This window comes from Mesoplodon bidens, assembly GCF_964165515.1.
Source record: "Mesoplodon bidens genome assembly, chromosome: 2".
Taxonomy (NCBI): Eukaryota; Metazoa; Chordata; class Mammalia; order Artiodactyla; family Ziphiidae; genus Mesoplodon; species Mesoplodon bidens.
The window spans coordinates 41,031,282-41,057,047 of NC_138177.1; the positions used below are offsets into that span (position 1 = coordinate 41,031,282).

At 39.2% G+C, this 25,766-nt stretch overlaps 1 protein-coding gene across 2 annotated transcripts in view; it reads right to left on the reverse strand.

The window, feature by feature from the left end:
- The window catches only part of COLGALT2 (collagen beta(1-O)galactosyltransferase 2), a 127,434-nt gene that overhangs the window by 48,608 nt on the left and 53,060 nt on the right, over window positions 1–25,766 (reverse strand). For both annotated transcript variants that reach the window (XM_081223522.1, XM_081223521.1), the window contains exons 2-5: window positions 10,353–10,463; window positions 7,784–7,901; window positions 5,913–6,047; window positions 1,691–1,895 (exon numbers count right to left, since the gene is read on the reverse strand). In XM_081223522.1, coding sequence (XP_081079648.1) covers window positions 1,691–1,895; window positions 5,913–6,047; window positions 7,784–7,901; window positions 10,353–10,463 — 569 coding nt within the window. The remainder of the gene's footprint in view (window positions 1–1,690; window positions 1,896–5,912; window positions 6,048–7,783; window positions 7,902–10,352; window positions 10,464–25,766) is intronic.

Sequence of the window (25,766 nt, forward strand, 5' to 3'; positions counted from 1 at the left end):
TAATTTAGTGACTGGGTCACAATAATGCCTTGTGCAATGTCCATCAAGGAGGCCTCTGTTAGGCAAAGATCATTACTGTAATTGTTAACAGCTCAATTTCTTGGAGCGTCTTTACTTCAAGCTCTTAAGCAAAGGGACTGGCATAATTGAAGGACTGGGAAGGCCCTGAGTCTGCTTCCCATCTTGGAGAAATCAGAGCCAATCACAGACCAAGTGGAAAGAAGCAGTTACCATTAACGCTGACACAAGGACCTTCATGAAAACTTCCAATCCACATGAGTATGAGAACCTTGCTTTTGCCCTGACACAGACCTAAAACATGTCTACACCTGGCCAAAGGGTCTAAATGGTTCTAGCTGCCAAGGGAAAAAATAATCAGCTTTCCATATTTCCACCAAATATTCTCATTCCTACCAAATCTACAACTGATAAGTGGGATACCTAAGGCTTCTAGGATGGCCTGATGTGTGAGTTGTAGCTTGAATTTTATTAATATTCACAGCTACCAGCAACCTGCCTCAACTGCCTGGGGTCTGTGTATGATCTCATCCACCCTGACTATACAGCCACATGAATTTATACACCATCTGCCTGGTTTCTAAACTCACTTTTGTTAGTGGTTAAGTGGCACATTTCTGGCTCATTGATAATGGGACCTGGCCTCTGTCAGGAAGGTCTGAATGACCCTGAGAAGAAAGACTTGCTTTAGGAATGTTGTGTATCTTCATGTTGAACCACTTTAGTGAATTATATCCTCCCTGACTGCATGTGCAAGTGACACAAGAGTAATAACCTACTTTCCTACTGACTTGTCATCCTCTAAAAGTCTACAATGGTTCATGAAAGAGTTAAGTCTGGTTTTGCCTTTCCTTCCAGGGGGACTGTGGCAGAGACTGCTGGTTACCTCCCAAAATTTGTTTTCTCCTCCCAGAGAGAGAATTGGGGCTCCAGACTGCATAGAATAAAGACAACATTTTGAGCCTCCCAACATTCTGAGCTAGTTGTTGTCCTATGTCCTAAGTCTGGCTAATGGGCTATGCATGGCAGTGATGTGTTCAACTCCTGGATGGTACCCTTAAAGGGTCGGAGAGTGCCCTCCCCTCTATGGTTTTCACTCAACAGCTGAAATGCATCTATACTGATGAGACATGTTGGATTATATGATTAAGGACAATACCTCATGGAAGGTGGAGAAGCAATAGAGAAGGAGCCTGGGTCTCCGAAAACTTTGTGGAACAGAGCCACTGTACTAGCTCTGATTTTTTTTTTGAGAAGAAATAAACTTCCATTTTTTAAGCCAGGGTCTTCCCCAGTGTACTTTTGGCCCTCTGTCACAGTTTTCTAATTAAGTAAAGGACTCCTATATTGAACAAAGCAATGCAATAGCACCATAAAGAACGAATCACAGGCCCATGGCAACCACCACCACCTTTTTTTTTTTTTTTTTTTTTAAAGAGAGTGGATTCTTGGGTAGGGACCAGTCCTGGCTCTTGGTCATTGGTGCTCACAGGGACAGCAACACAGAGGGTGCTGGTATGGTTACTGCAGACAATTAATTGCCTCTAACACTACTTGAATAGGAAGGCTATTTCCTTATTAAGAGTGTTTTTTTTAATAAAATGCACAAAACAAAGGAGCTGGTTATTTGCAGTGTTTCCATGGTGGCAGTACAACCGCATACAAACAGTACCTGCTTTCCTGCTGGAGAAGGCAAAGACGATGATGTCATCAAAGGTCCAGGTGTAGTCCTGGTGCGGTGGGTAGAACATCAGCTTGTCAGAGGCTTCCTTCCTGAGGTCAATTAGGAATGTGGAGTGGACCATGGGGACCGGAAAGCAGCCCAACCTCTTCCATTCTCTAATCTGAAGATAGTCTGGGGTCCGTTTATAGAAGCCCTGTAAGGAACAAATGGGTGGGTTATGTTCACTGATCTGAGGGCTTCCTCTTTCCCAATCTTCTGTTAGGCTGATTCCTAAGTCATCACCGGTTAAGTACAAGTCCCCAAGCAAAGTCACCTTCTCCTTATCGTGGCCTAAGAATTTCCAGCTGAGCTCAAGAAATGCTATTTACCTATAAAACAATACTAAAAGTGTCCTGTTACCAGAAATAATTTTGGTTTCAGCATATCTCTTGATTTAATAGTTTCATAAAAGTATATGTTGTGTTGACTACTGATTGAGTATGACATGAGTTATCAGAGGTGGTAGAGCAGGGCAGTTAAGAACACATGTTCTGGGATCTGGCTGTCTGGGGTTAGATCACACCTCAGCTACTTACTGTCTGTAGGTATTGGGCAGGTTACTCAACCTTGCTGTGCCTATTTCCTCATCTGTAAAATAGGAATGATGGCGCTATCTACTCCATGGGGTTGTCTGTAACAATTAAGGAAGGTAAACCTGAAAAGTGCTTAGAGCAGTACCTAGCACCAAGAAAGCATCAATAAATATTGGCTATTATTAAAATTACTACAATATATTGGCTGATATATATATATATATATATATATATATATATATATATATATTTTTTTTTTTTTTTTTTTTTTTTTTTTTTTTGCGGTACGTGGGCCTCTCACTGTTGTGGCCTCTCCCGCTGCGGAGCACAGGCTCCAGACACGCAGGCTCAGCGGCCATGGCTCACGGGCCCAGCCACTCTGTGGCATGTGGGATCTTCCCGGACTGGGGTACGAACCCGTGTCCCCTGCATCGGCAGGCAGACTCTCAACCACTGCACCACCAGGGAAGCCCTGGCTGATATTTTTAACCAAACATGCAGTAGTTAAACATATAAATGGGGTCTTTTTTCAATGCAATTACTTATTCACTATTCTGGTGGAGATGCCACGGCGCCACACTTTTGGGGGAATTCCCCTTTTGAAAGTTCTCTCTGGGCAAGCACACAGGACAACCAATGCCCTTACTTTGTGGTTTTTGAACACACTGGTTTGGAGCAACCCAGCTTGTTTTCCCTCCAAACTCAACTGTTCTTTCAACAAACATCTACTGAGTGCCTACTGTAATCCAGGCTGTGTTAGATGCTGGAGGCTTAGCAGTAAATTGACAACCCCAGTGTTAGCCCTCATGGGGTGCAGAAACCACTGGAGCTTTATACTCCAGTGGCACCAATTATAACTTGACTATTGCCAAAGCTCAAACCCATTCCAGAGAAGATGAAGATGTGTCTTGACAAAACATACTTAAAAGCATGTGAAGCTTGGAAAGGCATTTCCAAAAACGTTTTAGGCAATGGCAGGCTCATGGAATGAGTGTAAAGTTTCACAGGGCCAGCACTCTGAAGGGCACAATACTCAGTAGTTGAAAAAGTTCTCTCATATTCATTAATCAGTCACATTCCCTTACGGTCACACTTTCTGCAGTGGTGTCACTACCCACACATTAGGCACTGCAGCCTCGTCTCTGACATTTCTTTCAGTGTCTCAACTAGTGTTCTAGCTGAGCTAATGCTTACACTGACCACGTGGTAAGGAAGAAGGATCACAAATTAAGACTTAGAAGATGTGCGTCTTAGACTCATCTTAACCATCTAGCTGATTGATCTTAGGCCCATGCTTAACCTCTTTGAGCCTAAGTTTCTTCTGCTGAAAAAATGGGGTAAAAGCTGATTTGTCTATCTCACAGGGTTGTAGAAGGGATCACATGGGATACGGTCTGTGAAGATACGTTGGAAACTGTAATGCATTATATGAAGTATTATTATTCCTACAATTTTTTATAAGCCTTAAACTTAAGGATCACTTAACATCCTTCAACTTATCAATATTCTTCCAAGGGACAGAGGGAAAACTGGTTCTTTAGAGGACTGCTTGAGAACACATGTCAAATACAAAGTTCTAGACTACTTAGGACAATATTGTCAGAATGAGAAGCTTGGAAAATTCATGATAATAATGAATCACTGAATATCCTGGGGGCAGGGAGGAAGGAAGCAGAGAAGGAAAAAAGAGATAAAGAGACTTAATATGCTTCCTGCAGACAGGCAGAGGCAATAGATGTGTCATTTTTTCCACATAAACTGAATGTTGTTGGTAATGATTCTGGTTAATTGACCAGATAAAACTGAGGTCATTTTGTTTTGGATGTGTTTAAAGGCTCTGGAAACCAAGGCCTGCCTCAAGCTTATGAAGTCATCGGCTGTTTCTCTTCCTGCCCTAGCAGAAGCCTCACTGGGGATGATAGAGAGCCAGAAACAGAAATAAATTAGAATTGCCTCTAAATTGCTTTGATTTTACTTTTACTGTGCAAAGTAAGTGAACTTTTAATATTAAAGCAAATAAGACAACAAAAACTGGGAGGCTGCCATTACTAGGATAATCCACTCTTGATGCTGGTGTCAATGTACAACTCATTAAAAACACCCCAGAGTGATTCTGCCATGTGAAGCACTGCAGATTATTAACTGAGAGTGTACGAACTTAAATTTAATATAACAGCTTCTCCCCAAGGAACTGATTGGTTTTTATAAATATGAACTTAATCTGTCCCTAAAAGAGATGTGGATAACATGCATTCAAAATCTCTTGGAGCTACGGGAGATAACTGTAACGAAAGAGTACCACCACATCCAGTAGCGTGCTAGAGCCAGGAAGTTTGCAAGTCAGTTGACACATTGGTAGCTTAAAATCTGTAAAAACAAAAATCACGTTAATCCCCACCATTGTAAATAAACCACAGACAGCAAGCTTTGCATATTTGTAATAATTATATCATCAAGTGACTGTACTGCAATTTACTTAACCTTTCCCTCAGCTTAAACAACATTTGCATGGTAGAAGTCCTTATACCATGAAAACTGGTAAATGCTACCAGTCAAGGGTTTTCCCCCACAGAGAGCCAGTCATTATATATTTATCAGCACACCACTGGCCTCATTCTTCATCTAAAACCAAACCAAATATAAAAGAGGGACTGAAAATTTAGCTCTTTGAGCATGAGAACACACTTAACATATAATTTTTCCCTTAGAGAATCTTTATCCTACATTGATATGTACTACATTGATCAGTTTATCTCTCTAATTTATTAACTAAAGAATAGAAACTGTAATCAGCCATAAACATTCACTGCAACAGATCTCTAGACTTCGAAGATTTTACAATGGAAAAGAGAGATGATGGAAATTTGAAATTTTGTTTTTAACTCAAATTTTGTAAAAACATCTACCATGGCAGTTCTAATTATTAGATCTCTTAGGAAATATTTTGGCAACATATCAAAGGTCATTAAAATATTTAATACTCTTTAACTCACTAATTCCAGCTCTCAGAAGCTGTCCCAAGGAAATAATATTAAATATGGGAAATTTTATATTAATTATGATGGTCATTATAATAGTTAAAAGTTGCAAATAACTTAAATGTTTTTAAACTAAGAGAAAGGTTAAGTAAATTGCATTATAGCCACTTGATGATATAGTTAAAAACATGCAAGCTGTCATCTATGATGTTAGAGTGGTAGGGATTAAAATGATTCTTTAAAAAACGTTTTTCTCTTTCCAGTTTTTTATAGTGTTCTTATGTTAGTTTTGATGAGCAAAAAAATATTTAATTTTTTGAATTAAATATTCAAAAAGGGAGAAAAAATATTCAAAAAGGGAGAAAATATTCAAAAAGGGAGAAAAAAAGTACAAATTTCAGCAAGTTATAGTGGTTAATTTAAAGCGTCTAATGCTAAGCTCATTAGAATAATTTCTTCATAAGTCATCAATACAGAACAGCTCATGGGGTTGTGGCATTGGACCTGGATTTACCTCCTTTCCTAAAAATGCTTGCTCCAATAACACAATGACAGGCATGTTTCAAGGGAGAAAATCAGAAAAAGATTGATGGGGCTACTGTTGACAGGTGGTTGCCTTGTTAAAACTCATAACCTTAATTCTTTACCCAAAAGACTTGCCTGAGGTGTGATTCCGCACCAGAAATTAGAGTACAGGCCCCGAGACTCCAGCATGGGGGCCACAATGGTTTTGTTTTCTGCAATCAGTAGATTGAGGGTCTGTGGATTAGTCAGGAAGTTGTCAACGTCTATGAACTAGGAAAAGAAAAGGATAACATCGCATGAATAGGTACTTTTCAGTAATGGGTACAAGAGTAACCCAACACTTGCCAAAGGATCATGGAAACTTGCTCATGACACATGGAACCAGCTATCCATGTTATCCCTGTTTTCCTTATGGAAACCCCTTGCAGCCGAATGGCTTTCATTCAGGCAAAATACATTTAGTCTAACTTCCACATGTTTAGCTCTGCATGAGGCACCGAGCAATGAATTGGTATTATCATTGGGCACATACTCAACGAGGACCCAACCTACACCTTGGTTAGTGGTTTAAGTATAAGCTACTAATGGCTCTCAAGCCCTTAAATAAGGACTTATTCACACTTACTGAGTGCCCACTCTAGGTACAGATGAACACACCTATTCAGGTTGTCTATAGTAAAGCCAAAATGGCCCCAAACCGATCCATAAATGCTATCTTAATGTTACAGTTAGAATTTTTGTTTAAAGTACATTATATCAACCCATGTTAACCAATGAAGCTATTTCCCATTCTTACCAGAAATCCTTGTTAACACTGATTCATTTACAGGGACAGTATAGCAACAGTTTCTATCACATAAAATAATCACATTGAACCGTATACTTAAAAAAATTAAAATGGTAGATTTTATGTTATGTATATCTCCCCCCTGCAACACACAAAGTAAATAATCAGAAGCTTTCATTCTTTGATAGTTAATCTCTTTACCAAAAATTTTGTGGTTCAGCACTTGTACACTTCAATGACATTTAAACAGCTATACAATGTTAAATATCAGCACAATTTGAAACTTCTATGAAATTATTTGTATTGAAATTATGTGTGTGATAAACTATTGGGCTGATTTTTCTTGTGGTTGAGAGGCTGAGGATGGACATAGGTCAAAAGTATTCCCTTTAGGAATCAGAGTCTAGTGACAGAGAAAAGACATCCATAAGTTTAATGAAACAACACTGGCTTTGCTTTACTGGCATTATTTGTAGTGTTGTACTGGAAAACGTTTGCCAAAAGAATTAAATGGATTTTGGGGGCCACAGAGGAAGAACTTTGTTCCCATAAATTTGGGGGGAGAAGAACCTGTGTCAGTTTTCCAAAGGGAATAGGGACTGTAGCTTCTTGCTGATTAGGGAGCTGTCCTTTCCAACTGAGACAGTTTCCTGGAGGATAAGGATAACATTGATTCTTAATTGTCAAGTCCAGCATTTTTCTGGACCACTCTCGAAGTTCTGAGGGAAGTAATGGAACCTCTTCATGGAGAGAAATTCTCCAGGAGAGTCCAGCATAATTAGAAGCAACCAGGAAGCCAAGCAAGAGATACCATTCCCCAGACACTTGGGAGCAAAAGGGAATAATAGCATTTCAGAGCTGTTAATTTGAATCTCTTCTTATGTAATCAATTTCTCATATCCCCAAAACTCTTCTAAAAAGTCAAGACCTTTTATATTGCTTTACCCATAGCATTCTCTATGAACTAAAAAGTATTAGAGTTTCTTATGCCTTCTACAATAAAGAGATTGAATAATTCAGGAGCTTATTTGCTTATTCACTAAAAATGCCAGGAATGAGTCTGAGATGAAATCCAGGTATCCTGATATTAAGTTCTCCAGATTTTTTCTTGTGCCTAAAAAAGGGTTGTTTTGATTGTTCCCACAGTCCTACATTATCAACAACTGATTTGGAAACATTCTAGATAACAGTTGTCAAGAAATTAAACGTCTGTTTTTACCAGAATGTAGTCTGACCATTTTTCCCTCGCAGTTCGAAGGGCTGCCTGTCGTAGTTTCATCACATGGGCAAAACGGGAGCCAGGCCAGTGCTTTGGTCCAATTTCATCAGGATAAGACCTATAGTAATGATAACAATGATATTAATAATAATAATAGCTAATAATTATTGAGTGCCTATATATTCCAGGCACTATGTACTAATTCATTTAATCTTCCAGTAGTAACCCTAGGAAGTCGACACTATTATGGCTATCATTATTCCATTATTACCGATAAGAAACTGGTGCAAGGAGAGATTAAGTAATTTGCTGCTTCCCATACACATGACTCTTTACATGAAATATTTCAGTGGGTTCTCATTAGAACTCACTGGGTCCTTGTGATGTAAGTGCTACCACTCTCCCCATTACAGAGCTGAGGAAATCGGTTAGAGTGGTTAAATCATTTGCTTAACATTATGCAGTTAATAAGGGGTACAGTCAGAATTTGAATCCAGGCATAACCCCAAAGCTCATGTTCCTAGACACCGTCTTATACATTTAGCCATCAAATAAATTTGGCAATGTTACAGCATCAAAATATGAGTTTCCCAGGAAAAACAAAGGTTTACCTTACGAGGTCAAGTCTCAGTAAATGATTCCACAGAGTCTAACACGTTGATCTGCCCCAGATGGAGTGAGATCATGGAGCAGATGCATAATGCTGGGCTCTCTCTCAACATCCACAAGGCAGCCAGGCCAGGACTCGTCCACGACCATGGAGGCAGGTGGGTTAGCATACCCTCAAGAACCTTCTTGAAAGCTCCCAACTGGTGTGGTCAGTGATAAAGTCGCAGTGGCCCCAAACTGGCCACCACTTCAAGTTCTTAACACTGCACTGGCAGTACATTTCCCTCAGTGAATGAGAAACCGCAAAAAACAAGGAGACCGTAACCATACAAATAAAATTAATAAAACTATTTTGGCACAGGAAGTCTGTGGAATGTCTTCCTCAATTATTGTTTCTACAAAAATCAGTGGAATTTCTGTTTTTCTGAATATGTTGCCCCCCAAAATGCCTTCTCTGGTATTTCTCACACTGACCTTGGCATACAATATATTTAGTCAAAATCTGGCAATGGAGAAAATTACTAGGATGCAGGTACATAGAGTCTTTCTGGGCTACTCTAATTAGGCCAAATTCCATTATAAGGAACTCCAAAAGATTGTTCAAAATTTTTTACAGTGTTCAAATTTGGATGTTAAATTTTGCTCCATATATATGGACCATATACTGAGATTTGAGATATATATGTAGATACGTACATACCTGCACATAATAAAAATATTATATAAAGAGAGACTAGAAAAACGAAAATTTGTTCTGGAATAGCACTCCTTATTATGATAATACATATTTGGCTTCCAATAAATGACTTATCCTGGGCAAAATTTCAGCAGCTCAATTCATCCTATTTCTACAATTTCTTAAGCTAGAATTGTAGTAGCCTTGGAAACATTTAGAGTAGTAAGTTTAAATATATTTATTCATGTTCTCATTTACTTATTTGTTCATCCGACAAGTATAAATTTAGTGTCCACCAAGAACATAGCACTGAGTGAAATATAAAGTATTTGTATATTTTAGCCCCTGCCAAAGAAATAAAAAAATTACTTAGAAAAAAAATGCATGAATCAGATAGTTAATGTTAGTTAAGTTTATTGTTTGTGTCAAAGAAGAAGATATAGGAAATAAGCAATACAAGTGTTGAGAGAAGGTACATCTTTGTAACTGGAATGATTAGCAACAGCTTTTGGTAGCAGTTAACCGGTAGCAACATCCAGATGAAGCAGTTTTCTTTTAGGAAATATTGGTGTATACGTATGGATGCTAAATTTATGAAATCTTTTACAAATATAAATCAGGTATTTGAACTTCATTCTGTAGGTACTAGAGAGTCACTGAAGTCTTTTTAATAGAGAAATGACAGCACATCGCTAGTATTTTAGGTAGACGGATTTGACAGTGTGGTACAGAGGATGATTTGAAGATGGAGGCTACTAAGAAATTGCTATGGTAAAGACTGGAAATAACGTAAATGTCCATCAGTAGGAGGTTAATTAAACAACTATGATACATCCACACAATGATACTCTGCAGTCATAAAAATAATGGAAGACACTCCTTAACTATTGCTTTGGAATGATTACCAAGATATGACGAGTGAAAAAGCAAGGTGTATATCAGAAGTATACAAACTTTTCACTATGATCCCTCAAGGATAAAAGGGTTATCCTCAAAGTATGAATAAATAATATCAATATTTAAAAACATATGCTGCTGTGGTAATTTACTTGCGAACGAATGAGAACCTGAACTTGGCTGGTAGCTGCAGGAGTAAAGAGGAAGAGAGACATGAAGATTTGTCAAAGGAAGAAATGGCAGGTCTTTGTAACTTACTAGACACAGAGATGAAAGACAAGGGAAAGTCACATGTGCCCCCAACATTGGAAGCCTAAAATGGCTGGAAGACTGGTTAAGGGGGGAAGGGTGAATAATGAGTTCACAAAATGTTCTCTTGCTACTCACTCAGGTTCATCCATAGGCCTCCACTCCACATAGTGATAGGCTCTCTGGACATTTTTCAACCACTCCCTGAGTATTTCTGTTGTATTATCCACATTGTGATCAGTGGCTGCCCTGCATGAAAGAAAGCACAACACAGTTCAGTTATTATGTCACCCAAAGAAAGAGGGGGAAAACCAAAAGACCCCAGATTAACTGAAAGGAGAATGGCCAGTTCTAGACATTGTGTGTATGAAAATGACTCCCTCATGGTCCAAACTAGACAATGAATTTCTGAAGTGAGAGATGTTGCTTTAAACCATTTCTGTGTCATTAGATCCTTAAGCAGGACTTGGCCAATAGTAGAATCAATAAGTGGTTGTACTAAAATAGTATATACATAAAATGAATTAGAGTTAGGTAACTAATATTCTTGGAAATTTTCTTGTTTGTTTTAATTTTTAGTTATCCAAGATGTAAACTCTGCCCTTTAACTTACATAACAACAACCCTCAATTTAAGCAATTATTCAGAGTTGCATTTTCATTTCAAGTCCAACAAAAATTTTAGCCAGTGCTGCTTTAATCATATGCATTAGAGGGGAAGGTCACAATAACAGTTCCCAGTATAAAATTCAAAATCCAAGGTATCTTCACCTATCTATTTTGGATTAACTCTACCATGACTTATACACCATACAGTACCTTCAAAAGTCTTCAAACAATGTACACAAAACTTGTTTCTGTTCTACCTTGAAAGTTTAATAAACTGATCCACTTCAAAAGGAGCTTAGCTCACTTATCAAAACAAAAGTAGTTTCAAATTTTATCACAAAGCAAACGCATGCTGAGTATAAGGTATACATCTAAAACAAAGTTATTCAGAACACCTAAAAATGAACCGATATTCCAGTCAACTGGAAAAGAAGGAAGGAAGCATTTTCAGTTGAAGAAAGTGCAAATGGGAAAAAAGTAAATATATAGAGGATCTACAGAACACAATAATAGAGGTTATACTTTTTTCTCAAGTGTACATGGAACATTCACAAAAACTGACCAACAATTACATTATGAAGAAAGCCTCTATAAATTGGAATAATATAAACAGCATTCTCTGATCACAATGTCATAAAACTAGAAATTAGTAATAAAATAAACCCCCCAAAATTCCATTAAAAACTCTCTATTAAACAACTATTGAGTGAAATAAGAGCTACAAATCAACTTTATAACTTCTAAATATAAATAATGAAAACACTAGATATCAGAACTGGGGGATACAATTAAAGCAGTGGTCAGAGAAAAATTCAGTTTTTTTATCCTTATATCAATAAAAATAAATGAGTTGAACTCCTATGCAAAAATCTAGAAAAAGAGCAACAACACAAACAAGCATAAATAAATAAAGACAAAATCATGAAGTAGAAAACAGAAAAAGAGCAGAACTAATAAACAAAAGAAATGTTACTTTTTTTTGAGAACAAAAATCAACAAAAGACAACCACTAGTTAATCTAATCAAGACAATATAAAAATTAAAAATAAGAAATGACAAAGATGAGGGGAATATGACTGATATGGAAGGAATTTTTTAAAAATATCATAAGTGGTCACTTTGTGCAACTCAATGAAAAATAAGTTTAAAAACTAGATATAGGGCCTCCCTGGTGGCGCAGTGGTTGGGAGTCCGCCTGCCGATGCAGGGGATACGGGTTCGTGCCCCGGTCTGGGAGGATCCCATATGCCGCGGGGCGGCTGGGCCCGTGAGCCATGGCCGCTGGGCCTGCGCATCCGGAGCCTGTGCTCCGCAACGGGAGAGGCCACAACAGTGAGAGGCCCGCGTACCGCAAAAAGAAAAAAAAAAAAAAAAAAAAAAAACTAGATATAATAGAAGATTTCCTAGCAAGATGCATGTTAGCAAAATTGACTCCATTAGAGAGATAAACAGAACAATTTTCTTGGAAGAAATAAAGAGAAAAATGAAAACACTGGCCCAGGTGGTTTCATAGGGGAATTCTACCAGATATCTTAATAAATTAGATATTTCCAATGTTATGTAGCTTGTTCTCCAGAGCATAAGAAAAAGAAAAAAAAAATGGGGACTTCCCTGGCAGTCCAGTGATTAGGGCTCGGCACTTTCACTGCCAAGGGGCCTGGTTAAATCTCTGGTTGGGGAACTAAGATCCCATGAGCCGCATGGCAAAAAAAAAAAAAAAAATCCAAGCCCTTTTAATAATGCAAGTACAATATTGATATCTAAACCTGATAAAGATACACACACAAAACTATATAGGCCAATATTTTTCAATGAATATGCTGCAAAAATCCTAAAGTATTAGCAAAGAGAATCCAATATCCTATTAAGAAAATGTTATATATCATAGCCTAAGATTGTGCAATACAAAGGAAATTCATTAATATAATTCACTATATTAATAGACCTGAATAAAAATCATATGATTATCTCTGTAAATGCTAAACAGGTCTTTAACAAAATTCAACAGCTATTCTTGGTTTTTTAAACCACACTGAATAAAATTAAAATAGGAAGGAAGGGAGGGAGCGAGGGAGGGCGGGCAAACAGGAAAGAAAGAGTCATGGGAAGATAGAGGTGTCTGAGACTCTTAAAAGGCTTATACTTTATTGGCAATTCAGCAGTTCCTCCTGGGAGGGAAAGCTATTGGCATTATCAGCAGAAGTGGTTCCCTGAGAGCCTTGATAAGAGCAAATGAAGAGATGTGAACAGTGGTCACGTCCTCCATTTATGTCAATTTCAGTAAATAGGATTTTGTTAAACCCAGTCTATAATGTTTTTTGTTTTTCCTACTTGAGCTTTTGGTGGTCACTGCTGCTCCAAAAGTAACAAATGAAATCTTTAAGAGAGAGAATATTTAGGAATGTTCAAGAGGAAAAACATTGTTAAGCAAAGCATGGTGAAACTGCATGTCACATAGGGAATAAATTTCTATAAAACACCAAGTAATGTGAAGGTATGCACTTAAGTCACAAGGTATAGAAACATGAAGGATAGAGGTCTATGACTAATATCTGAAAATCTTATTTCATAAAATGGATATTTGAATGAAAACTATCCTTCTCTAAAACATTATTCAAAAAACAGAGGAGCAAGAAGTGATGCCGATGGCCACTTGATCTACTTTCAAGTCTTTTCTGGAAATCAGATTAGAATCAGCTCCTTTCTTCAAAACAAGGTCTAGGAGGGAGAGAGACCCACAGGCCCATCCAGACATTCCATTATCTGGAGGGAAGAGAGGTGATGTGTGTAGCTGACGGTATTGGGTGATACCAGGTAAGTACATTGGGACAGAGATGGGGGAGTACAAGGAGGTGGGAAAGTGGGCCAGGAAGCAATGTGGGAGAGAGACACGGGCTCCATCCAGTTTGCAACTGTGCCGAGAAGTGTAGCATGTCAGCAAAAATCACATCCACTCTCACACATTGCCACAAGCCACCAATGTCCAGCATCATGGCCAGCATCATAGCCAGGAAGGGCACTAGAATTGTCAAACCACTCATCTCACAGTATGAAGCATGTGTAGAGCAATTCCTGAAACTGGGAATCCACTCCAATGCACATTATTCTTCACTCAAAGTACTATGAGTAAGAGTATGTTAAAACAAAAAAATCTTGACGATAGTGTTAGCCAAAAGTTTTAGGAATTCTAAATTATTACCAAATTACTTATAAATAGTGTAGGAAAATTTAGATAGCATCTACTTCTTTCCTTGACTGTTGTTTCTTCATTACACAGGATTTATATTCTCTTTGTCCTCCATACACATTGATGCATTTCCTCCTAATCATTTTAACAAAGTTAAATTTAACAAAGGTCTCATTGTATGAAATTTACTTTCCTGGAGTACAGACTAAACAACTCCAAACTCTGTCTAAGTATCCACTACTGATAAACATCCAGAGAAATTAGCTGCCTGCTGTATGCAAAGATAGATGTCTCTAATTAAAAATAGAGGCAGAGATTTTAAATACTGTCCTGATGGAGTTAAAAACTTTCCTGTACAGTTACTTCCCCAAATTGTTAAGATTCTCTTTGTTCTCAGGCTTCTGAGGAAATGAGCAAATCCTCCAGCTGTGGTCACAGGTTCATCCACTCTGGTCTTTGATGAGCAGGGCCAGTCTCCTGCACTGTCCCAGAGAACACCAGCCCACTGAGGAAGGCTTACGTTCCCCCCTCAAGTCTAACTGCCCTGCCTCTCCACTCCCCTGGCGAAGGCAAATAAACAGAAATCCAGGCAGATACTTCTAACTGTGGCCTTTTAATCCCTCTTATGAAAGTGTGTTTCCGTTTGAATACATAATCATGAAAACATGCAGGCGCTGGTCTCTTCAGAGGGTTGGAGAGAGAGATATAGCAAAGGCCCAGATGCAAGCTCCCTGGAGGAAACATGAGGCTTTAGTTAAAGGTTCTATTTTCAGAGTCCTGTAGAAAAGGTGACACTGCAGTGCCTGACCTGCTGTGAGGCTCCACAAACAACAGGACACAAAGACATGATACTATACATAGAGAATCCTAAAATGCCACCAGAAAACTACTAGAGGAAATCAATGAATTTGGTAAAGTAGCAGGATACAAAATTAATGCACAGAAATCTCTTGCATTCCTATACATTAATGATGAAAACCCTGGAAGAAAATTAAGTAAACACTCCCATTTACCATTGCAACAAAAAGAATAAAATACCTAGGAATAAACCTACCTAAGGGGACAAAAGACCTATATGCAGAAAACTATAAGACACTGATGGAAGAAATTAAAGAAGATACAAACAGATGGAGAGATATCCCACGTTCTTGGATTGGAAGAATCAACACTGTGAAAATGACTACACTACCCAAAGCAATCTACAGATTCAATGCAATCCCTATCAAACTACCACTGGCATTTTCCACAGAACTTGAACAAAAAATTTCACAATTTCTATGGAAACACAAAAGACCAAGAATAGCCAAAGCAATCTTGAAAAAGAAAAACGGAGCTGGAGGAATCAGGCTCCCAGACTTCAGAGTATACTACAAAGCTAGAGTAATCAAGACAGTATGGTACTGGCACAAAAACAGAAACATAGATAAACGGAACAGGATAGAAAGCCCAGAGATAAACCCACGCACATACAGTCATCTTATTTTTGATAAAGGAGGCAAGAATATACAACAGAGAAAAGACAGCCTCTTCAATAAGTGGTGCTGGGAAAACTGGACAGCCACATTTAAAAGAAAGAAATTAGAACACTCCCTAACACCATACACAAAAAAAACTCAAAATGGATTAAGGACTTAAATGTAAGGCCAGACACTATAAAACTATTAAGAGGAAAACATAGGCACAACACTCTATGACATAAATCACAACAAAATCTTTTTTGACCCACCTCCTAGAGAAATGGAAATAAAAACAAAAATAAACAAATGGGACCTAATGAAACTTAAAAGCTTTTGCACAGCAAAGGAAACAATAAACAAGATGAAAAGACCACCCTCAGAATGGGAGAAAACATTTGCAAACGAAGCAACTGACAAAGGATTAATCTCCAAAATATACAAGCAGCTTATGCAGCTCAATATCAAAAAAATAAACAACCCAATCCAAAAATGGGCAGAAGACCTAAACAGACATTTCTCCAAAGAAGATATACAGATTGCCAACAAACACATGAAAGGATGCTCAACATCACTAATCATTAGAGAAATGCAAATCAAAACTACAATGAGGTATCACCTCACACCGATCAGAATGGCCATCATCAAAAAATCTACAAACAATAAATGCTGGAGAGGGTGTGGAGAAAAGGGAACCCTCTTGCACTGTTGGTTGGAACATATTGATACAGCCACTATGGAGAACAGTATGTAGGTTCCTAAAAAACTAAAAATAGAAATAGTATACAACCCAGCAATCCCACTACTGGGCATATACCCTGAGAAAACCATAATTCAAAAAGAGTCATGTACCACAATGTTCACTGCAGCACTATTTACAATAGACAAGACATGGAAGCAACTTAAGTGTCTGTCCATCAACAGATGAATGGATAAAGAAGATGTGGCACATATATACAATGGAATATTACTCAGCCATAAAAAGAAATGAAATTGAGTTATTTGTAGGGAGGTGGATGGACCTAGAGTCTGTCATACAGAGTGAAGTAAGTCAGAAAGAGAAAAATATCGTATGCTAACACATATATATGGAATTAAAAAAAAAAAGGTTATGAAGAACCTAGGGGCAGGATGGGAATAAAGACGCAGACCTAGAGAATGGACTTGAGGACATGGGGAGGGGGAAGGGTAAGCTGGGATGAAGTGAGAGATGGCATGGACATATATACACTACCAAATGTAAAATAGATAGCTAGTGGGAAGCAGCCACATAGCACAGGGAGATTAGCTCGGTGCTTTGTGACCACCTAGAGGGGTGGGATCGGGAGGGAGGGAGACACAAGAGGGAAGAGATATGGGGATATATGTATACGTATAGCTGATTCACTTTGTTATAAAGCAGAAACTAACACACCATTGTAAAGCAATTATACTCCAATAAAGATGTTTAAAAAAATAAAATAAAATCTTTGTGGCTAAGATGGATTTTTCCATCAAGCTAGGACGCTGAGGACACAGCATGTGTGAACCCCTTCAGGAGAAGCCGAGGGCTCTCTCCCAAACTGACAGCTCCTCCCACTTCCGTGGAAAATGAGTCTGCCATCCTTCTCCCAATCAGATCAGGAAAGGCACCCAGAGAGGTAACGGACATTGCTAAAGGATTCCTTGAAGGAAACAAATGATGTGAAGATACATCTGGAGAGGTGACTTACAAGTGATTTACAGTGATTAGTGATTTCACTAATCAAACTGGAAAACCAGTGTTTGTGAAAGCACAAGCAGGCACTGGCCAGAAGACCAGGCTCCTGGGAGGCTAAGCCTGTTCAATCTTTGCTTCAATTGTCCCAACCAGAGTAGAATCACATTAAATCTCTGGCTCCGGCTGACATAGAAAGGAGAGCTCAGCTCTTGAGCTGTGCCAATCCTCACATAATTAATTTTCTTTGAAGGCCCCATTGGGACAGCGACTTTCCTTTATCTCTAAGGAGCACCAGGACCTGCCAGCCACTAAGAGGTCTCCCTCCTCCACCTTCAGGAGAGCTGTGGCCCTGATACGGCTGTGATGCTCATGTTGGTCCCCTCTTTTTCCAATAGTCTTTGCTGGCTTTCTTTGGAGCTAGTACCTGAAATGGAAGAGCTGGCAGATACAGGTGCAACATCCACATGGCCTTAGGGGGAAGGCTAGGCCACTTCTTACCATAAAGCTGCACATCTGCTTTCTCTCTGACTTTGCTTCTAGTTCCTCTTGCCTCTTCCTCTTCCCTAGCTGTGCAAGGCAGCAAAAGCCCATGAGTCTCCAATTCAAAGTCACATTAGGACAGGGGTAAACACATACTGCAAGTACAATCAACAGCATATACAGGGATCTCCTTGGCAGATGAGGTTCCCAGGCCAGTAGGTGCATTGTCACTCTTACAGGGGAAAGCAAGAGACGCTGGAGCAGACCAGTAGATAAACATGTCTGCAGGATGACAGAGCTTTCCTACTTGGCTGTGGCCAAAAATAAAACAGAGGTTTCTTTGGCAACGTCTAAACACACTGACATTTCTCCTTGTTTTAGAAGGTCAGTTTTCATTCCTCAGTCTTGGCTCCTAAACTAATAGCCAATTTGAAATAATTACAACTGACTCATTTCTTTTTACAAGGACTACTGAGGTTGTGAGGGCTAAACTCACACTGCTAACTGTGGGGCCACTGGAGCCCTATTAAAGATGCCGGCCGGTGCCTTGGGAGTCAAGATGCTGGACTAGGAGGACGCGGAATTTGCGTCTTCTCACAACTAGGGCACCTACCAGACACCAGTGGGGGACCACGGACACCTAAGGGGATGGGAGGAACCCCCAGCAACCGGGTAGGATGTGGGATGTGGGGGGAGTGAAAGGGGAGGAGAAGTGGAGGCGGGATGGGACTGGTGCCCCTGAAGGGCGGCTGGGGGAGGGGAAGGGATCCCACGCCCGAAGGGGGAAATTGGGGAACCACCGGGAGGGCAGAGGATCAACAGGGAGCGTGGCCATGTTTCCCCTGCCCACTTGGGCCCCCAGGAACCTGCTGAGATCCCAGGCCTGATCCGTTGCCCACCTAGGCCCCCTCCAGCTGCCCAGGTCCTGAGGGAGTGGGAGGGAGGGAAGGGGGAGCAAAAGTAAAGGCTGGACCCCAGGACCCGGACCCCTGAGGGGTGGCTGCGGGAGGGGAGGAGTTCCTACACCCAGCAGGACCCACCCACAGTTACGGGTCCAAAGGGGATGGGGGAGACCCTGGGGGAGACAGTGGGGAGGGGTGCAAAGAAATGGATGGAAACGCGGCCAGCTCTTTCCCTGTCCACTTAGGCACTGGGGAGTCTGTTGGGCTCCTGGGCCTAATCCTCTGCCCTTGGAGCCTCCCTCCTGCCACACAGAGCCCGAGCTCCACCCCTACACCCCCACCCAGGGCCCTACCTCTAGGGAGACCCCCTCCAATGAGCCGGGCCTAAACCCCACCACACACCCTCACTCAGGACCCTCACTCCCAACTCCAGAACTTCACACTCCAGGGGCCCTCCTTTCCACCTGCTGCCTCTCCCCTTCCGCCCATGTGCTAAGCAGAGGCCCCGCCCCACCTAGGCCACACCGCACGCTCAAATGTCACCCTCCACCCGCCTAGGTCCTGCCCCACCCTAAGCCCCACCCCTGCCTAGTTTCCAACCCCACCTAAACTCCGCCCCCATAGCCAAGTCTTTTTTTTTTTTTTTTTTTCTTTTTTCCTTTTTCCTCTTTTAGACTGGGGTTCTGTTTTACCTTGTTGATTCACTGTTGTTGATTCTTTTATAATTTTTATTTTTCCTAATAAATCTTTTATTTTTCTAATTTTATTTTATTCTTTATATTTTGTTATTGTTCTCTCCTTTTGGCTTGTTCGTCCCACCCACAACCTTTTTTTTTTTCTTTTTTCTGTTGTGGTTTTATTTTACCTTGTTGCAGTTGTTACGATTATGGTTTTATTTTTCCTAATATAATTTTTACCTTTCTAATTCTATTTTGTTTTTTATTCTTTGATATTGTACTAGTCCTTTTTTTCTTTCTTCCTTTTTTTTTTTCTTTTCCTTTTTTTTTACTGCATCATGAAGCTTGCAGGATCTTGGTTCCCAGGCTCGAGGTCGGGCCTGAGGTCCTGTGGTGGGAGCTCGAAGTCCAAACTGCTGGACTAACAGAGAACCTCAGACCCCAGGGAATAGCAATTGGAGTGAGGCCTCCCAGAAGTCCTCATCTCAGCACCAAGACCCAGCTCTATCCAACTGCCTGAAAACTCCAGTACTGGACGTCTCAGGCCAAACAACCAGTAAGACAGGAATACAGCGCCACCCATAAAAAAAAAAAAAAAAAAAGAAAAAACGACAAAAAAATATGTCACAGATGAAGGAGCAAGGTAAAAACGTACAAGACCAAATAAATGAACACGAAATAGGCAATCTACCTGAAAAAAAAATTCAGAGTAATGATAGTAAAGATGATTCAAAATCTCAGAAACAGAATGGAGAAAATACAAGAAACATTTAACAAAGATATAGAAGAACTAAAGAGCAAACAAATGGTGATGAACAACACAATAACTGAAATTAAAAATACTCCAGAAGGAATCAGTAACAGAATAACTGAGGCAGAAGAACGAATAAGTGAGCTGGAAGATAAAATGGTGGAAATAACTGCCAGGAAGCAGAATAAAGAAAAAGAATGAAAAGAATTGAGGACAGTCTCAGAGACCTCTGGGACAACATTACACACACCAACATTTGAATTACAGGGGTCCCAGAAAAAGAAGAGAAAAAGAAAGGGTCTGAGAAAATATTTGAAGAAATTATAGTTGAAAACTTCCTTAAAATGTGAAAGGAAATAGTCAATCAAGTCCAGGAAGCACAGAGAGTATCATACAGGAAAAACCCAAAGAAAAACATGCTGAGACACATATTAATCAGACTATCAAAAATTAAATACAAAGAAAAAATATTAAAAGCAGCAAGGGAAAAACAGCAAATAACATACAAGGGAATCCCCACAAGGTTAACAGCTGATTTTTCAGCAGAAACTCTGCAAGCCAGAAGGGACTGGCAGGACATATTTAAAGTGATGAAGGAGAAAATCCTACAACCAAGATTACTCTTCCCAGCAAGGATCTCATTCAGATTCGATGGAGAAATTAAAACCTTCACAGATAAGCAAAACTTAAGTGAATTCAGCACCACCAAACCAGCTTACAACAAATGCTAAAGGAACTTCTCTAGGCAGGAAACACAAGAGAAGGAAATGACCGACAATAACAAACCCAAAATGATTAAGAAAATGGTAAAAGGAACATACATATCGATAACTACCTTAAATGTAAATGGATTAAATGCTCCAACCAAAAGACATAGACTGGCTGAAATGGATACAAAAACAAGACCTGTATATATGCTGTCTACAAGAGACCCACTTCAGACCTAGGGCCACATAAAGACTGAAAGTGAGGGGATGAAAAACGATATTCCATGCAAATGGAAATCAAAAGAAGGCTGGACTAGCAATTCTCATATCAGACAAAATAGACTTTAAAATAAAGACTATTACAAGAGACAAAGAAGGACACTACATAATGATCAAGGGATTGATCCAAGAAGAAGATATAACACTTGTAAATATTTATGCACCCAACATAGGCACACCTCAATAAATAAGGCAAATGCTAACAGCCATAAAAGGGGGAATAGACAGTAACACAATCATAGTAGGGGACTTTAACACCCCACTTTCACCAACGGACAGATCATCCAAAATGAAAATAAATAAATACAAGCTATAACTGATACATTAAACAGTATGGATTTAATTGATATTTATAGGACATTCCATCCAAAAACAACAGAACACACTTTCTTCTCAAGTGCCCATGGAACATTCTCCAGGATAGACCATATCTTGGGTCACAAATCAAGCCTTGGTAAATTTAAGAAAAATGAAATCATATCAAGTATCTATTCTGACCACAATGCTGTGAGATTAGATATCAATTACAGGGGGAAAATCTGTAAAAAATATGAACACATGGAGGCTAAACAGTATGCTACTAACCAACCAAGAGATCACTGAAGAAATCAAAGAGGAAATCAAAAAATACCTCGAAACAAATGACAATGAAACACGATGACCCAAAACCTATGGGATGCAGCTAAAGCAGTTCTAAGAGGGAACTTTCCAACAATACAATCCTACCTTAAGAAATAAGAAACATCTCAAATAAACAACCTAACCTTACACCTAAAGCAATTAGAGAAAGAAGAAGAACAACAACAAAAAAACCCCCAAACTTAGCAGAAGGAAAGAAACATAAAGATCAGATTCAAATAAATGAAAAAGAAATAAAGGAAACGATAGCAAAGATCAATAAAACTAAAAGTCAGCAACTTGAGAAGATAAACAAAAGTGATAAACCATTAGCTAGACTCATCAAGAAAAAAGGGAGAAGACTCAAATCAATAGAATTAGAAATGAAAAAGGAGAAGTAACAACTGACACTGCAGAAATACAAAGGATCACGACAGATTACTACAAGCAACTCTATGCCAATAAAATGGACAACCTGGAAGAAATAGACAAATTCTTAGAAAAGCACAACCTTCCTAGACTGAACCAGGAAGAAATAGAAAATATAAACAAACCAATCACAAGCACTGAAATTGAGACTGTGATTTAAAAATCTTCCAAGAAACAAACACCCAGGACCAAATGGCTTCACAGGCAAATTCTATCAAACATTTAGAGAAGAGCTAACACCTATTCTTCTCAAACTCTTCCAAAATATAGCAGAGGGAGGAACACTCTGAAACTCATTCTAGGAGGCCACCATCCCCCTGATACCAAAAGCAGACAAAGATGTCACAAAAAAAGAAAACTACAGGCCAATAACTCTGATGAACATAGATGCAAAAATCCTCAACACAATACTAGCAAACAGAATCTAACAGCACATTAAAAGGATTATACAGCACGATCAAGTGGGGTTTATCAGAGGAATGCAAGGATTCTTCAATATATGCAAATCAATCAATGTGATAAACCATATTAACAAACTGAAGGATAAAAACCATATGATAATCTCAATAGATGCAGAAAAAGCTTCTGACAAAATTCAACACTCATTTATGATAAAACCTCTCCAGAAAGTAGACATAGAGGGAACCTACCTCAACATAATAAAGGCCATATATGACAAACCCACAGCCAACATCATTCTCAATGGTGAAAAACTGAACTCATTTTCTCTAAGATCAGGAACAAGACAAGGTTGCCCACTCTCACTACTATTATTCAACATAGTTTTGGAAGTTTAACAACAGTAATCAGAGAAGAAAAAGAAATAAAAGGAATCCAAATCAGAAAAGAAGTAAAACTCTTACTGTTTGCAGATGACATGATACTATACATACAGAATCCTAAAGATGCTACTAGAAAACTATTAGAGCTAATCAGTGAATTTGGTAGAGTAGCAGGAAACAAAGTTAATGCATAGAAATCTCTTGCATTCCTATACACTAATCATGAAAAATCTAAAAGAGAAATTAAGGAAATACTACCATTTACTACTGCAACAAAAAGAATAAAACACCTAGAAATAAACAGACCTAAGAAGACAAAAGACCTGTATGCAGAAAACTATAAGACACTGATGAAAGAAATTAAAGATGATACAAACAGATGGAGAGATATACCATGTTCTTGGATTGGAAGAATCAACATTGTGAAAATGGCTATACAACCCAAAGCAATCTACTGATTCAATGCAATTCCTATCAAACTACCATTGGCACTTTTCACAGACTAGAACAAAAAATTTCACAATTTGTATGGAAACACAAAAGACCAAGAATAGCCAAAGCAATCTTGAGAAAGAAAAACGGAGCTGGAGGAATCAGGCTCCCAGACTTCAGACTATACTACAAAGGTACAGTAATCAAGACAGTATGGTACTGGCAGAAACAAAGAAATATAGATCAATGGAACAGGATAGAAAGCCCAGAGATAAACCCACGCACATATAGTCACCTTATTTTTGATAAAGGAGGCAAGAATATACAATGGAGAAAAGACAGCCTCTTCAATAAGCGGTGCTGGGAAAACTGGGTAGCTACAGGTAAAAGAATGAAATTAGAACTCTCCCTAGCACCATACACAAAAATAAACTCAAAATGGATTAAATACCTAAATGTAAGGCCACATAACTATAAAACTCTTAGAGGAAAACATAGGCAGAACACTCTATGACATAAATCACAGCAATATCCTTTTTGACCCACCTCCTAGAGCAATGGAAATAAAAACAAAAATAAACAAATGGGACCTAATGAAACTTAAAATCTTTTGCACAGCAAAGGAAACAATAAACAAGATGAAAAGACAACCCTCAGAATGGGAGAAAATATTTGCAAAGGAAGCAACAGACAAAGGATTAATCTCCAAAATATACAAGCAGCTTATGCAGCTCAATATCAAAAAAACAAACAACCCAATCCAAAAATGGGCAGAAGACCTAAACAGACATTTCTCCAAAGAAGATGTACAGATTGCCAACAAACACATGAAAGGATGCTCAACATCACTAATCATTAGAGAAATGCAAATCAAAACTACAGTGAGGTATCACCTCACACCAGTCTGAATGGCCATCATCAAAAAATCTACAAACAAAAAATGCTGGAGAGGGTGTGGAGAAAAGGGAACCCTCTTGCACTGTTGAGAATGTAAATTGATACAGCCACTATGGAGAATAGTATGGAGGTTCTTTAATAAACTAAAAACAGAACTACCACATGACCCAGCAATCCCACTACTGGGCATATACCCTGAGAAAACAATAATTCAAAAGAGTCATGTACCACAATGTTCATTGCAGCTCTATTTACAATAGCCAGGACATGGAAGCAACCTAAGTGTCCATCAACAGATGAATGGATAAAGAAGATGTGGCACATATATACAATGGAATACCACTCAGCTATAAAAAGAAATGAAATTGAGTTATTTTTAGGGAGGTGGATGGACCTAGAGTCTGTCATACAGAGTGAAGTAAGTCAGAAAGAGAAAAACAAATACTGTATGCTAACACATATATATGGAATCTAAAAAAAAAAAAAAGGTTCTGATGAACATAGGGTCAGGAAAGGAATAAAGACACAGATGTAGAGAATGGATTTGAGGACACAGGGAAGGGGAAGTGGAAGCTGGGACAAAGTGAGAGAGTAGCATTGACATATATACACTACCAAATGTAAAATAGATAGCTAGTGGGAAGCAGCTGCATAGCACAGGGAGATCAGCTTGGCGCTTTGCGACCACCTAGCGGGGTGGGATAAGGAGGGTGGGAGGGAGATGCAAGAGGGAGGGGGTGTGGGGATATGCGTATGCATATAGCTGATTCACTTTGTTATACAGCAGAAACTAACTCAACACTGTAAAGCAATTATACTCCAATAAAGATGTTAAAAAAAAAAAAAGATGCAGGCCGGATGTCTCAGCAGGTGGAACACAGATACTGATGACATGATACTTCTGATCACCTCCATCTGTACTGACCCTCAGGGAATGTTGTTAGCTTCTCTGCCACCCCAGAAAGTCTAGACTTCTGATGCTACAGAACAACAGGACTGCAGTCAGTGGGGCAGGAGGAAAGCAATATTGTGCAGCGATTTATCTTTGCTGCCTTAGAACCTGCAAAATATGCGTCCGAGAGGCTCAAGGGAACTGTGATGGAATGAACAACAAAGTTAGTCACCACCTGGAAGATTCACACCATGACTAATGATCTGGCAAAAAATGAATTTTCCAACTTGAGAGAGTTCCACCTGAAAATAAAATTTCACTTTTGGAAGCAACTAGTGAAATTCATTTTTAAGGAAGGGAATGTCATCAAGTCCTACCATCTCTGTCTCTGCTCTCAGGGAAAGCTTCACCAGCAGCTGCTCTGCCAAGGTGGGAAGAGATATGCTTGGCCACTTCGCAAACTATGATAATGGACTCTTGCCTCTTGGTTACTGTGCAGAGTTGTTTAAAGAACTAGAATCCTTCTGTTGGGTGGAAACTAGCTATGGATATGGTTCAGGATACAAATATGAACTGGGGGCTGGGGATTTCTCCCAACAAAAGCCTTCTCCTAGGTCCTACCAAGTCACTTAGTAGCAATTCTTCTTAATGAATGAAGAAATCAGGAAAACTCACTTCTCATGAAACCCTCCTCACCAACAAATAAATATTTATACTCTCTCAGTATCCTTCCTCAGTACGTACCGTTTAATCCCAGA